This window comes from Dermochelys coriacea, chromosome 1 (genome assembly GCF_009764565.3).
Source record: "Dermochelys coriacea isolate rDerCor1 chromosome 1, rDerCor1.pri.v4, whole genome shotgun sequence".
NCBI lineage: Eukaryota > Metazoa > Chordata > Testudines > Dermochelyidae > Dermochelys > Dermochelys coriacea.
In genome coordinates, this window is record NC_050068.2 from 339,555,573 (window position 1) to 339,571,662 (window position 16,090).

General features: G+C 44.1%; 1 protein-coding gene across 2 annotated transcripts in view; it reads right to left on the reverse strand.

The window, feature by feature from the left end:
- The window catches only part of CDC123 (cell division cycle 123), a 73,404-nt gene that overhangs the window by 7,036 nt on the left and 50,278 nt on the right, over positions 1-16,090 (reverse strand). The window contains exon 11 of one of the 2 annotated variants that reach the window (XM_038387992.2): positions 6,592-6,720. The exons of the other annotated variant lie outside the window; for it this stretch is intronic. Within the exon in view, the coding sequence (XP_038243920.1) occupies positions 6,592-6,720 (129 nt within the window). The remainder of the gene's footprint in view (positions 1-6,591; positions 6,721-16,090) is intronic. 2 annotated transcript variants of the gene reach the window in all.

Sequence of the window (16,090 nt, forward strand, 5' to 3'; positions counted from 1 at the left end):
ACAGTCTAGGGGACTTCCTGAATGGTTTTGTTCTCTGAGGTAGAACACTAAAGTTCAGCAAACCTTGAAGGAGTGGAGTCAACACTTCTCTGCAGATGCATATGGTCTGGGAAAGAAAACAGGTTGATGAATGGCTTGATTGATGTGAAATTGAGAAACCTCTTTTGGTAAGAGCTCAGGGTGTAGTCAAAGGAAGACCTTATCTCTGTGGAAAACTGAAAGGTGGGTCGGCCATCATGGCTCCAGTTCACCAACTCTTCTTGCCGAGGTGATAGTAACAAGGAAGGCGACTTTCATGGAAAGGAGGGAAAGATGCTAAGAGTTCGAAGTGGGGCTTCGTTAGCACAGAGGGAACAAAATTCAGGTTCCATTGAGGTGCTATATGTTGGACAGGTTGGAAGGTTCTGATGACCCCTTTCCAGAACCTGGGGGTTAGTGGGTGTGTGAAGATAGAGGAGCCCTCCACTGGAGGGTGGAATGCACTAACTGCTGCCAGGTATACTTTCAGAGAGTTGACGGTGAGACCTGATGACTTCAATGACAGAACGTAGTCCAGTATGAGGGGGATTCCCGCTGATTCTGATGAAACCCTTTTTCATTGAGCCCATGATGAAAAATGTTGCCACTTGGCCTGGTAACGTCATCTGGTGGAGTCTTTCCTGATGCTAGAAAGGATTTTCTGTACCACCAAAGAGCATGTTTGCTTTAAGGCAGATACCCATCCAAACACCACGGCCAGAGGTGTAATGCATGTGGACTGGGGTGTCTGATCTCGCCTTTGCATTGGGATAACAGATCTGGATGGCTGGGGATGGGAATTGGTGGGTGGAATGACATGCAGAGAAGATTGGGGAACTTGAATTGTCTGAACCAGTAGGTGGTGATCAGAATTACCGTTGCTCTGGCTTGTTGAATGTGTGCAGTGCTCGAGGGAGGTGTGGTAGTGGAAGAAATGTGTAGCTGAAACAGTCTGACCAAGTGAGTAAGGGGGCATTGTCCTGAGAGCAGTGGCTGAGGGCTCCCCTGGCGCAGTACATTCTGCATTTGCTGTTCCCCAGAGAGGCAAATAGGTCTGTGGTTGGGCTCCTTCACTGAGCAAAGATGTAGTGTATTACCAAATTGTGAAGTTCCCACTTGTGGTCAATTGCAAAATGTCTGATGAAAGAGTCCACGAGTACATTCTGTGTCCAGTGAAGAAAGGCTGCACATAGGAGAATCTGGTGGTTGATGTACCAAGCCCAGAGATTGATTGCCTCTGCGCATAGAATGGACAATCTCATTCCTCCGTGTTTGTTGATGTAAAACACAGTAGTGGTGGTACTGACACGATGAGAACATGATGGGTGTGGATGAAAGCACGTTCTTCTGACAACTTGGTGCTCCAGGATGTTTAAGTGCATCCTGGATTCTCTGGGAGTCCCCTCAACCCACCCAGGATGCATCAGTGATAATCATCTTGTCAGGGGAAGAGGGAAGAAAGGGAACTCCCATGCACATATGATGTGCATCCAACTGCCATTGAAGGGATGACAGTACCATGGTGGGGACTGGAGCCATGACTGAAGGTATTGACGGTGGAGTTGTGCAAAGGGGGACACATATGTACCTGAAGCCATGTGACGAGGAGGGACAGACAAATCCTGGCAGACATAGGTGGGTAGCTCATGATGTGAGCTATGTCGTCGCTTAACACCTGGAACCTGTCTGCTAGTAAATAGGCTCATGCCATGACCGAATTGATGGTAGTCACTATGAAGTCCAAAGACTATGTGGGGTCTAGGATTAATTTCTTGATGCTGACTCTGAGTGACAAGAGAAAGTTGAGCAACATGGAGGTTGATGCCTTGACTGTGCAGCTAGAAGCCAGTTGTCAAGACATGGAAACACAAGGACACCATGTTACGACGTAAAAGACCTTGGTGAAGATCCTGGGAGCACTGGCTATCCCGAAAGGGAACACTCTGTACTAGAAATGATGGGTGTCCACTGTGAATCGCAAACATCTGTGGACTGGATGGATATTGATGTGAAATAAGTGTCCTTCATATTGAGAAGCTGCAAACCATATGCTTTTCTCTAAGGACAGAATAACTGCTGGCAGTGTGACCATACGGAACTTGAGTTTGTGGATGAAGCAATTGAGATGGTGAAGATCAAGGATCAGTCTCCATCTGCTTTTCCTTTTGGGTATCAGGGAAGAAAGTGGAGTAGAACCCTATTCCCTGATATTCCAGGGGAACACACTATATTGCTCCCCACTGTAATAAGGAGTTCATCTCTTGGGCGAGAATGCTGTTGTGAGAGTGGTCCCTGAAGGGGGACAGGGAGGGTGGTCTTGGAAGAGGTAGAGTAGTAAACTTGATCATAGATATGGTGGATGATGTTCAATACCCATTTGTCCACTGTTATCACACTCCAAGCATGGGAAAAGGAGTGCTAAACAACCCCCAAAGGGGATTGGAGGGTCATGAAGTGGTAGGCATAGTGGTTGGTGGCTTTGAGGGTTGCATCAGAAATACTCTTGACTGGAGATTGAAGCTGTGACATTAAAGCCTGTGAAGGGGGCCTTGGGAGGCGAGCTCTCTGTCTCTTCTGGGCTTTTTCTTTAGAGGCTCATAAGGTCTCAGAGTAGAATTGAAGAGACCTATAATGTTGGGTGGATGGTTGGTGGTGGAATTTGCACTTTGGGGCAGGAGTGTAAATCCCTAGTGAGCGAAGGGTGGCCCTGGAGGATATGCAGCCATTCATTTGTCTTTTGGTAAAAAAGATGGGATTCATCGAAAGGGAGGTCTTCAGTAGTGTTCTGTACCTCCATGGGAATACCAGAAGAAAGGAGCCAGGACTCTATGCATAACTATGGCCATTGCCATAACCTGGGAAGAGGTATCTGCTGCATCCACTGCTGATTGGAGGGTCGTTCTGGATACCAGCTTTCCCTCCTCAACAAATACCTGAAAACAGGCTTGATTGTGTTGTGGTAGGCTATCAGTAAATTCCTTGAATTTACTGTAATTCAGGGAGCCATACTTGGCTAGTAATACCTGATAGTTCATGATCCTGGATTGTAGGCTACATAAGGAAAATACTGTGTCCCCCAAAAGGTCCAAATACTTGCCCTCCTTAGCAGCTGGTGTAGATTGAGAGTGCTGTTTGGCTCACTCAGTTGCAGCCTGGACAACTAGTAAGTTTGGTGGAGGGTGAGAAAAAAGGAACTTAGACCCCTCCTTGTCAGTAACACAGTAACATTTTTGGCCCCTTTGGGGGTAGCTGTGCATGTCGCAGGGGTGTGCCACACCGTCCTAGCAAGCTCCAGAACAATGTTCCCTCTAATTTTTGACAGGCAGCGTGCGCAAAAAATTTCTTCTGTGCAAATTGTTGTGCATGTGACATTTTGCCTTGTGCTTGGAGTTTAGGATCTGTGTGCAAGCGCACTCGCGCACAGCTTAGAGGGAACAGTGTTCCAGAATAGCATCATTAATTGGTAGTGCAATCCTGACAGGTCCTGCGGTGGGAAGGATATCCAGAAACTTATGCTGGGGGTCTTGGATTTCTTCCAGGGGAATCTAGAATTCCCCCACGACTCTAAGCAATTTCAGGAACTGTTGCAGAAAGTCATTCAGAGGGGATGGGGATACTGCAGTCACCGCTTTCGTCCGGAGATAATGAGGGAAATCTTGCTGGTTCCGGTGGCACTGCTGGGACTGGACTAAGAGGTTCTTCCTGTACCACAGATCCAAGCATCTGCTGGAAGGACCCTTAAGGGGGAGGCAAGCCGAAAAAAATTCCCTTGCAGACCAGGCTGATTGCGAAGGGGGGCAATAGGACCAGGGTCCTCACTATGGCCAACAGGCCAGATGTAAAGGGGGTTATGGTGGTCCCCATGGCATGGAGTACCCATGGCTCTGAGGTGGTTGAGATGGTAGATGTTGCCAGGGACATGGCTGACTCCATAAAGGTGTGTAGGGGCTGATAAGACATAGTCGGCTCTTCTCCTGGTTCTGATTTGTTAGAGGAGAAGACGGATTCAGGTTCCAATGGTGGTACCGGTGAAAGGGTGTAGATTACTGGAGATGATGGTGAGGGCTCCCATATCTGGGGTATATCCTGTGGCGGGGGAAATGATCTCTCTGGAGGTGGGAGGGGACTGACGGACAAGGTGACTCCATGTCTGGCAAGGCAAACGCATCCTGGAGTGCAGCTATGGCTCCGGATCTCCCAAGTGTAAGAGGCATACTCTCCTTCGTGGGTATCTGTGTCGGCACCGTGGAGTTTCCCAGAATGGGGGGGGATCCCATGTCTTGTGGGGTGCCGGTGATGATGGTACTGATGGTCTGGTGCTCGGAACTGCCGGATCCCATTGTTTGTGGGATTCTTGTGCCTATGGGACTTAGTGCATGTTCCATCACCAAGGCTCAAACTCATGGAAGGAGAATCCACTTTCTTCGATTTTGAGAAAGAGACAGTCCTAGGCTTATGGGTATGCTTCCTTGCCTCCTGACTAGGCCCCACCATGGAGACCAGGGGGGTGGTTCCACCAGCACTGGATTTGGGCATAGTAGTGGAAGCTGTGTTCCTTGGTGATTTACGCCGACGTATGGGAGGGTTCCCCAGCATGCATGGGCAGCATGTCACATAGGTGGAGAAAGGCTGTGCCTACCCAAAGAACCCAACGTGGCCCCGCCCATGCTCCTCTCTGAAGCCCTGCTTGCTGCCTTTCCCCCTTGGCTCCAGCTCAGGCAGGCTGTTCCTCTTCAGGGAAGCAGTGTGCTGGGCCTAAGGAGGCTGGGACTCAGGGGTGGCTGGGGCCATCCAGCGCTGGGAGGGAGGGGGAAGGGCTGGGACTGTGCACCGCCCGCTCACCCTGTGCTCGGAGGGGGGCTGTGCGTCACCCCCCCACCCTGTGCTCGAGGGCTGGGGAGGAGCTGCACGCCAGCCGCCCTCCACTCTGGGGCAGGAGGTCCAGGACTGGTGGCTGCAGGGCGGGGGGGATGCTCTGGCATGGGCAAGGCTGGGTCCTTGGGCAGGGGGGTGGGTCTGGCCGGGGGCTAGCTTCCTCCAGCCAGCGGTTCACCCGCCACCCAGGGTTTTAGTGAGGTCTCATGGCGAGCTCTATGGGGATGTTTCTGGAGGTGGAGAGTCTGGCCTTCTCTGCTGTGGCTGGAGAAAGAGAAGCAAATTATGTACCTGGATGCGGTCAGCTTCCCCCATGCAGTACAGGCAGCTTTGGTGTTAGTCACTGACCAAGAAGAAGCGTGGGCGGGAGGTGCAGCATTTGAAGCCGAAAGTCTTGGGCAAAGTCCGGTACCCGATGTGGGTTCGGGGGGGGGGGTGGTTGTCAAAGAAAAAAAACCCCGAACTCTATCTCAACTAAGCACTAAAATTATGATAAAACTACGATAAACTGGCAAAACTAGTCTAAAAACCGGCAAACTATGTACACTATCTTATTTAAAAGTGCATCAGAGATGAGGACTCTTAAAACTTCTGACCCAGACCATGTAGTGATGAGAAGGAACTGGAGAGGCGGGTCGGTTCACCCTGCCCTTTATCACCTCGGACAGAAGCACAAGGTCAGCCAGCGTGCATGGACGGACCAACAGATACTACTTTCAAAATCTCCCACTCTGGGCACATGGCGCGCATGCATAGCCCTCGGATACAATCCAATAAGGATCATCACTCGAAAAAGACAAAAGGCCAGCACCATGTGACAACCTACTTCTCCAAAGATCACCAGCCAAATACCTCACAAAGCACCAGTAATCTATGGTTTCAGAACCGCCATTTTAAATACTCCCCCCAAGAGTTGCATTGGTGTTGGATGAACTGAGTCTTAAGTTTTAGTCACACAGGAAGAATGCCAAAGGACCAGTAAATGAAGTGGTTTCTTCCTACTAACAGAATTTTGGTTTTACAGAGGAATTGCAACATGGAGCAGGGAGGTGAGAGCCTCTCTGTACAGTTCCAGTGAGACTGCACTTGGAATATTAGACTTAGGGGTCAGCTCCTCCATACAAGGAAGACCGAGAAGTTGGTGGGAGGCTTAGAGAAAAACAAACAAACAAACAAACAAACAAACATGATTATGGAGCTGGGGTGATTAAATTAAACACACTGGGAAAGAAGCAGAGGTTGGTTAAGTGATGAAGAAAAAGGACAAATATTTGAAGGGTAAATACCAAAGAGTAAAAAGAAATTGTTTAAGGTGCAATATGTGCAAATAACAAAGGGTTATGGGGAAAAGGGTACAAAGGTAAATATTAGGACAATTTCTTATAAATCTGGTCCAGGCTGCAGAACAGAAGCCCCATTTTTGCATTTAAAACTGGACAAAAAAAGCATTTGTTGAGCTTGAACACTGTCCGGAAAAGAGGAGACATAGTAAACTCGAGAGTAGGATTTATGTATGGGCCTGATATAAAGCCCACTAAAGTCAATAGAAGTGTGCCCACTGACTTTAACAGGCTTTGGATCAAATCCTAAATACACTGAAGGAAAAAAAAAATAAAATCAGAGGCTAGACCACCTTTTGAGTTATCTAAATTCATCTATCCGACACTGCAGTCTTTATTCTTTACCATATTTCCTTACCTGTTCCATAGCCTCCCCTTCACTATGGTCACCTCTCAAGTTCTTCCCAGATGTCAATTCTTCCCACGTAAACAGCAGAGAGTCTGTTACTTCACCAAAGGGGTTAAAATCGATTAACCATACCTTACTCTGCAGTACAACAATGAAGAAAATAAAATATCAACAAACAAGAGTATGTGAAATAAGAGGAAAAATCATCATCTACTTAAGTGTTGAAACAAAAACATACTGCATGGGAAAGGAGTACTTGTGGCATCTTAGAGACTAACAAATTTATTTGAGCATAAGCTTTCATGAGCTACGCTCAAATAAATTTGTTAGTCTCTAAGGTGCCACAAGTACTCCTTTTCTTTTTGCGAATATAGATTAACATGGCTGCTACTCTGAATACTGCATGGGCTGTTACAAGACAGTTTTCATAAGAGGTCAAACAGGTCATGTAAATTGATGCAAGTTCTGTGCAGTTTCCTATGGAAGGATCTTTCAGATTAGGCTTTACAGGGATTCTCTCTGCTCTGTGTAGACCTTAGAGATCCCCTGACACTTTGGGTGACAACAGGCATTTGCCCTAAATGTCTTTTAGTAAAAGTTCCATTCCTCACACCAATCTTGTGACAGTGTATATACAGTGGCAGGCTACAAGATGGCTGCATTTCAGGGATATTGTGTAGTTTTTAAAATGCTTTGGGATCCTTCATGTTGAAAGGCATTTAGAGTCATAGATTCTAATGCCAGGAGGGACCACTGTGGCCATCTAGTCTGACCTCCTGCATAACACAGGCCATACAACTTCCATGAAATAATTCCTGTTTGAACTAGAGCAGATCTTCTAGAAAAACATCCGATCTTGATTTAAAAATTGCCACTGATGGAGAATCCAACACAACCCTTGGTAAATTGTCCCAATGATTAATTACCCTCACTTATTTCCAAAATTTGGTGCTGCATTGAGTGGGAATCAAACCCTGGTCATGCACTTGGAAAGCATCTTTGGCACCACTATCCCACTTGGTAGATAATTTAACTAAAGACTAACTTGCATTTATCGAAGCTATGTATATGTAGCCATTAGCATAGTATCCAAGTGTTTCAATTTTAGTGTATTCATCCTCACAGCGCCTCTCTGAGGTAGAGACATACTATTATCACCATTGTATAGATAAGGAATGAAAGAAAGCACAAAGAAACTAAGATGACTTGCCCAAGATCACACGGAAAGTCTCTGGAGAGAACTGAACCCGGATCTCTCAGGTCTCAAGCTAGCACCATAAGCATTGGACCATCCTTCCTTTTCAGTAAAATCTTACCTATTCTGATATTTAAGACAAATTAGATTGTCATGAAGCATTACTCCTTACCAGAGATAGCTACTTAGGTCATGGCATATTTAATTTTCTATTCCTTCCCTCCACTCCATGAGGGTCCTCTTTCTCTAGGACTATCAGAAGGAGATCCTTTCTGACTCCATCTACTCTATGGGTGCTAGAGCAGCATAGGTATGGCGCTGTAGATATGCTGCTGTAATCCTATACTGTAGGCTCAGACTACTGCAATGGAAAGGGTTTCCATCATCACTATAGCAACTCCACCTCCCTGAGCGACAGTAGCTAGGTTGACAGAAACATTCTCCTATTCACCTAGCTGCGTGGGGAGGTGGGGGTGGGGGGCGGGGGGGGGGAGGGAGGAAGAGAATTACATTGAGGGCCAGATCAGCATAGCTATGGCACTCAGAAGTGTGGATTTTTCACTCCCCTGAGCGCAGTAGCTATGTTGACCTAAGTATAGGCCAGGCCTAAGCCTCCTTGATACACTTGACAACTTCCATCCATTTCCTCTAAAATCCCTTTGAAGCTATGAACACCAGCCTGGTTGCTGAGCAACATGAAATCTCCTCCTCTCCCACTCCCTCCCAACTACAAGTTTAACATGCCCCCTATAGAGCCCTTGTAGGCCCTGCTGGCTTTGAAAATGGAAGACATATGGAAGCCAGTTTCACACGGCTTTTCATGAGTCTCCTTTGCTGTAATATCATGACACTTATTATCATACTGCAAGTAACTGAAGCTTCAATAAACTAGTGCACAAGCTATAGCAAATGATAGTACTGAAACCATAACACATTCAGAGAACTAGAGTTTGTTAATACGGAAAATACAAGCTGTAGAGAGAGTGAAACACTCTGTACCTTAGGGGAACATCCTGCACCCCCATGTTCATCCTTATAATATGATTGTGTGGTATCCAATGCAAAGTTTGTCATGTCAGGTGTCTTCGGAAGGCTCATGATGCAAGACGGAGGTTCCTAGGGTTGTATCTGGGACCGGAGATATTGGCTAGTGTCATTTGGTTGCACAATCCAAGCAGCGGCTGGCCAAAAGTGCTCACTCACGTAGCTGGGAGTAGCTTGCATATTAGAGGCTGTGCGTGAACCGCCCGGGAGCGGGGGTTCTCACAGCAGAGCAGGGTAAGGCTGGCTCCCAGAGTCGAGGATTGGAGTGACCTAGCAGATCACCGGTCCAGATAACACCAGGGGAACCACAGTGAGATACTTCAGCTGTTATTTATTGCAGAAGGGTAAAGAAACAGAGGTGGCTTTGCACTGTTGAGCTGCAACCATGGTGTAGCAGCATTACCACCACCAGAGCAGCACTCCAAGAAGCAGACTATTTGCATCAGCCTGGCTTATCATTTTCAATCCCTCTGCTTCTCTTTGCAAATAATGAGATATTCTAATTATAATGAGGCTTTGCTTGTGCTATCATCAGGGCATCTTGTCAACCCAATGACATCAGGAAAAGGAATTTATCATTTGGATTTCTACCACATCGGAAAACAAGCTAATGAACCAATTTGTGCGTCAGAGACAGGCAATGACTGGCAAAGTTCGCTCTGCAGTTCAGAGGATCTTTCCTCCATCTCTGAAGTTTTTCAGCTTGTTAAAAGAGTGGGGATTTTTTTTTTTGGTTAAATGTATTCAACTTAACTGTTCATAGGGATTTTACAATCAGTTCATTAGGGAGTTTTACATTGCAGAGGCTTTAATATCAAAAGATAAAATTATGGGACCGGTGAAAAATAAGAACTGGGGTCTGTAGACACCACAGCAGCACTTTCCTCTTCCTGCAGAGACGGGAAAGAGCCAATCTGCCTTCCACAACCTCTAACTGTTCCCAAAGCTTCTCCTCTAGTTGCTCTTATATCCCCACTGAATTTTGGTAATTGCAAATTGGTAGGAGGAGGCATAACAAATGAACAGATCTAACACACTCCCCTTCAGCCCCTCTGAAGATTTATTAAAAGTAAAGCATCTATCCTCTGGGTCAGCCACTGAACAGTCTTCAGACTAAGTGAAAAAACAAGACTGAAGCATATCTAGGAAACCCAGAGTAAAAGCCAAAGGCCCTAAAACACAATCCAAGACCACTTTTACATCACAGCTATAGAGCAAGAATCAAGCTATTTAATTGCAGGCTTCCAGTATTAGCAATCTCTTGTCACTTAACAAGGCAGATTAACATCTTCTTATATGTCTGAGTTTTATGCAATTGTTTTTGATAAAACCGTTTACAAGGATCTGCATACATGCTAGGTGTGTCCCTCTGCCTTTTGGTAAATTGCTAATGCAGATCGTTGTCCAAAGTTTGGGTGCCTCAATACCAAGTGTTTACTAGGCAAGCATATATACGTTTTCCTTCGAAGACAGTCTCCTTTTCTATGTTCTCAAATTATGCAGCCTCAAGACTATGCCTGATGTTTTCTGAAGATCCATTTGTGTAGCAAAAACACCACCACCACCACCACCACAATAGTGAAATTAACATAGGCTATATTTTGTATATGATAAGGGGAAACAAGAAACAACAGATGGTGTGTATTTAGCACCCTGAAAATATACACTGGTAGTCTATTATAACATGGTAACATTCATTTTATTTTCATAAAAAGATAAAAAGCATACTGCTTTAAGGAAGTAACTATAATATAAGAACACTTAAAGGAAGTTACTAGATAGATAAGAAATGTCACGTTAGTAAGGATAACCAGTAAAGTGAATTGTCACATTTCTTAATTTCAGCCGTGTGTTCGTGCCCACAATGACAGTACACATGGGGCAATGAAGCCTGAGTATTAGTTTAAAATTTAGAAAAAAGAGTTGTGAACTAACAGTGGTCTGAAATATCTTCATTATAATACTTTCCAGTTCTACAGTAACTTTATCTAAAGATCATAAAAAGTGTTTTTACAAACAAGATTTGGGAGGTATGTAAGGGATTAGTATACATTAGGGATTAGGTATACAGCTTCACACAACACGAAGTACAGCTACTTCCAGGCAACCCATCACTAGACAATAGCTGAGAGCAGAAGTAAAGAAAGGTATCCAAAATGGGCCAACCAACCCTGGAGAGTAGCCTGGCTTTGGAGAGTATCTGGCTTTAAAGGTTGTGTTAGAATGTTTAAAGAACCCTTAAAGCTGGCTGGTCTGCAAAGCCAGTCAAGAACTGACAAGACTGAGTTCAAGAAAGCCAGAGCACAGCAGAGAGAATATCAGTAACATCAGCTCAGAGTAGAAGCAGAAGGACTGAACTGAGTTTACATGAGCCGTATTAGAAGGAAAATGAAAAGTTGCATAGAACAGATACATTCAAGTTGCTTATGTCGTACTCCAATCTACTGATGTGCAAATTCCAGCCTCCTGGTATGACAAGGACTTGCGGCAGCCTCCCCAGTGTTCTTTCAGTCACTCTACAGAAAACCTACAGGGTTCTTGCTCTTCCAAATGTTGCAGCCCTTGCAAGAGATCAAACACGCACCCAAGAGACATTTTGCAGGCGAAAGAGCTTTAAATAGGCAGAAGCTGGGCACTTCTCTCATTCTACAGGTGAGGTTGCCATGCAACCACATTGATCTAGAGCACAAACTCTGGAAACTGATTGAGCTACACAACACTCAACACCATGTCAGCGCCTATAATTCACACACTAAAGAGACACTGAATAATACATTGACAAGTCATGAAAGTCTGTGCACAGGCAGGGGTGAAGGGGGTGGGTCTGATGCACCAAGGGACTAACTGGCAGTTTTCCAGGAGTCTGAGGGCTGCATGGAATTTGCACAAATAATTCAGAGATGCACAGATAGACACAGCTATATTAACTTGATAGATGAAGAAAAAAATGCTTTTTGTCCAAGATCATCAAGATTAAAATCTTTCACTTAAATAATCTTTGTCTTCACCCTTCAAATTACAAGACAAGGCAGCTACAGTCTGAATTTGGCCAGACTTGAAAAATTCTGCTCATTAACTTGGCTGTGGTAAGTAAAATTTTCCCTCTCTCTATCCTCCCTGCCTCCCCTCCCCCCCCCCATCATAGTCATAGAATTTCAGGGTTGGAAGGGATCTCAGAAGGTCATCTAGTCCAATCCCCTGCTCAAAGCAGGACCAATCCCCAACTAAATCAGCCCAGCCAGGGCACTGTCAAGCCTGACCTTAAAAACATCTAAGGAAGGAGATTCCAACACCTCCCTAGGTAACCCATTCCAGTGCTTCACTACCCTCCCAGTGAAAAAGTTTTTCCTAATATCCAACCTAGACCTCCCACACTGCAACTTGAGACCATTACTCCTTGTTCTGTCATCTGTTACCACTGAGAACAGTCTAGATCCATTCTCTTTGGAACCCCCTTTCAGGTAGTTGAAGTCTGCTATCAAATACCCCCTCACTCTTCTTTTCTGCAGACTAAATAATCCCAGTTCTCTCAGCCTCTCCTCATAAATCATGTGCTCCAGCCCCTTAATAATTTCTGTTGCCCTCCGCTGGACTCTCCTCAGTTTTTCCACATCCTTCTTCTAGTGTGAGGCCCAAAACTAGACAGTACTTCAGATGACGCCTCAGCAATGCTGAATAGAGGGGAATCATCACGTCCCTCGATCTGCTGGCAATGCTCCTACTTATATAGCTCAAAATGCCATTAGCCTTCTTGGCAACAAGGGCACATTGGTGACTCATATACAGCTTCTCGTCCACTTTAACCTCTAGGTCCTTTTCTGCAGAACTGTTGCCTAGCCACTCGGTTCCTAGTCTGTAGCAGTACATGGGATTCTTCTGTCCTAAGTGCAGGACTCTGCTCTCGAACCTCATCAGATTTCTTTCAGAAGTCAGGCTGGATCAGCGGTTCTCAAACTGTGGGTCAGGACCCCAAAGTGGGTCACAACCCAATTTTAATGGGGTCACCAGGATTGGCTCAGACTTGCTGGGGCCCAGGGCCAAAGCCAAAGCTCAAGGACTTCAGCCCTGGGCAGCGGGGCTCAGGGTACAGGACCCCAGCTTGGGGCTGAAGCCCTTGGCTTCTGTTTTGGTCCCCCTGCCTGGGGTGGTGGGGCTTGGGGTTTGGCCCACCACCCGGGGTGGCAGAACTTGGGCAGGCTCAGGCTTGGGTCCCCCCCTCCTGGGGACGTGTAGTAATTTTTCTTCTCAGAAGGGAGTCGCGGTGCAATGAAATTTGAGAACCCCTGGGTTGGGTAAACAGATTTTGTACCTGAGCTGTGTTTAGCTATTAGGCTGACTTGAAACCAATGTCATAAAATTACCTGGTGATGACTGGATGCATTGGTACAAGAAGTACTTCCAATCCATACACACATCTTTTTATACAATGACAGTGCCAAAAATAGCACCCAACTACAAAACCCAGAAACTTTCTCTACATATCAGTCACAGAGAGACCTGAGAGTCAGAATCAGTACTTAAAATCACCAGTATTGCCAACTCCATCTGCTGGAACATTGCGAGTCAGGCCACTCCCCACAGATCACAACAATAATAAGTAGGATTGTCAAGTGATTAAAAAAATGAATCTCAATTAATTGCACTGTTAAACAATAAAAAATAATTTAAATATTTTTGGATATTTTCTACATTTTCAAATATATTGATTTCAATTACAATACAGAATACAAGATGTACTTTGCTCGCTTTATATTATTATTTTTGACTACAAATATTTGCACTGTAAAAAACAAAAGAAATAGCATTTTTCAATTCACCTAATACAAGTACTGTAGTGCAATATACTTACCATGAAAGTTGAACTTACAAATGTAGAATTATGTACAAAAAAATAACTACACTCAAAAATAATACAATGTAAAATTTTAGAGCTTACAAATCCAATCAGTCCTACTTCTTGTTCAGCCAATCGCTCAAACAAGTTTGTTTACATTTGTAGGAGATAATGCTGCTCACTTCTTGTTACATCACCTGAAAGTAAGAACAGGCAGTCTCATGGCATTGTTGTAGCCGGCCTCGTAAGATATTTATGAGCCAGATGCACATGTCCCTTCATTCTATAACCACCATTCCAGAGGACATGCGTCCATGCCGATGACAAGTTCTGCTTGATAATGATCCAAAGCAGTGCTGACCAACGCAGGTTCACTTTCATTATCTGAGTCAGATGCCACCAGCAGGTTTTCTTTTTTGGTGGTTTGGGTTCTGAAGTTTCCGCATTGGAGTGTTGCTCTTTTAACTATTCTGAAAGCATCTTCCACACCTTGTCCTTCTCAGGTTTTGGAAGGCACTTCAGATTCTTAAACCTTGGGTCGAGTGCTGTAGCTAACTTTAGAAATCTCACATTAGTACCTTCTTTGTGTTTTGTCAAATCTGCAGTGAAAGTGTTCTTAAAATGAACATGTGCTGGATCATCATCCGAGACTATTATAACATGAAATATATGGCAGAATGTGGGTAAAACAGAGCAGGAGACATGCAATTCTCCCCAAAGGAGTTCAGTCACAAATGTAATTAACACTTTTTTTAACGAGCATCATCAGCATGTCCTCTGGAATGGTGGCCGAAGCATGAAGGGGCATGCGAATGTTTAGCATATCCAGCATGTAAATACCTTGCAATGCCAGCTACAAAAGTGCCAGGCAAATGCCTGTTCTCAATTTCAGGTTACATTGCAAATAATAAGCAGGCAACATTATCTCCCATAAACGTAAACAAAACTTATTTTTCTGAGCGATTGGCTGAACAAGAAGTAGGATTGAGTGGACTTGTAGGCTCTAAAGTTTTACATGGTTTTGTTTTTGAGTGAAGTTATGTATCCCCCCCAAAAAAATCTACATTTGTAACATGCACGTTCATGATAAAGAGATTGCATTATAGTACTTGTATGAGGTGAATTGAAAAATACTATTTCTTTTGTTTATCATTTTTACAGTGCAAATATTTGTAATAAAAATAATATAAAGCGAGCACTGTACATGTTGTATTTTGTGTTGTAACTGAAATCAATATATTTGAAAATGCAGAAAAACATCCAAAAATATTTAATAAATTTCAATTGATACTTTATTGTTTAACAGTGAGATTAAAAGTGTAATTAATCAAAATTAATTTTTTTTTAACCATGATCAATTTTTGAGTTAATTGCGTGAGTTAACTGCAATTAATTGACAGCCCTAATAATGAGATTTTTAAAAGGTCCCCTTTTAGTTTGCTTTCTAACTTTTGAGGCTTTAGGGTGCATGTTTTAAGGCTTTTCTTCACAACTGTAAGGGACAGAAGCTTTCTTTCTTTCTTTTTTTTAAATGAAGACTTAGCCTCGCATAATCACATGATTCTGGGAGCTGGAGCTTTAAGAAAACATCAGATATCACAAGGTTCACAATAAAAATCCTGAAAGGTGGCACCATTGAATCACAGTCTTCACTTTGTTAGATTAAATCCATTTTTGCTCTCAGATCAGGAAAAGATGTATGTTTGATGCAGGAATTAGTGGATGAAATTTGGAAAGTATGATTAGATGATCATAATAGTCCCTTAGGGCTTCAAATCTGTGAGTTATTTCCTCAAATACTCAGTAGATCCATAATCCAAACTCTTATACAAATCAGAACATTATTTCTAGAGTACAGCAAAAGGCAGAGTCCTTCAGATAATATCAATCTCAAGCAGAGAGATGAAGATCTGTTCGGTAGTTAAGTCTACCCAATTCCCTTGTCATCACCAGTAGTTTCTATCACACAGACACACACAATTAAGGCTGAAAAGTTAAGCACTAAAAATTAGAAAATGCCAGATTAAGGTTGCCTATGCAACCTGATCTCGGCCTCCTTGTTTGCAAGCAATTTGACGCAGTCTTTGGGCTTGTACACAAAACAGGGTAATGTACTCTACGGGGATGTGATTTTTAAGGTGCACTAATGTGCTGTGCATTAACTGTTCTATGTAGATCCTGCCGCTGCACACTAAAGGCTCCCTAGTGCACTTACATGTAGTGCTGTTTCATTGCCACATTATGTAGGCAAGCCTTTTAATCACATGATCACACATTTTTCCACAGTACCACAACTTCAGTCAGTGCACAGGATGGATGGCCCTCACTTAGTGAGCAGCTATTCAATATTTTGTTTTATCCTTATTCAATGTGTGGCCCAATGCCTTATTTACTGCATTCTACTCAAACCCTGTTATGAAGACAGAATTATTAAT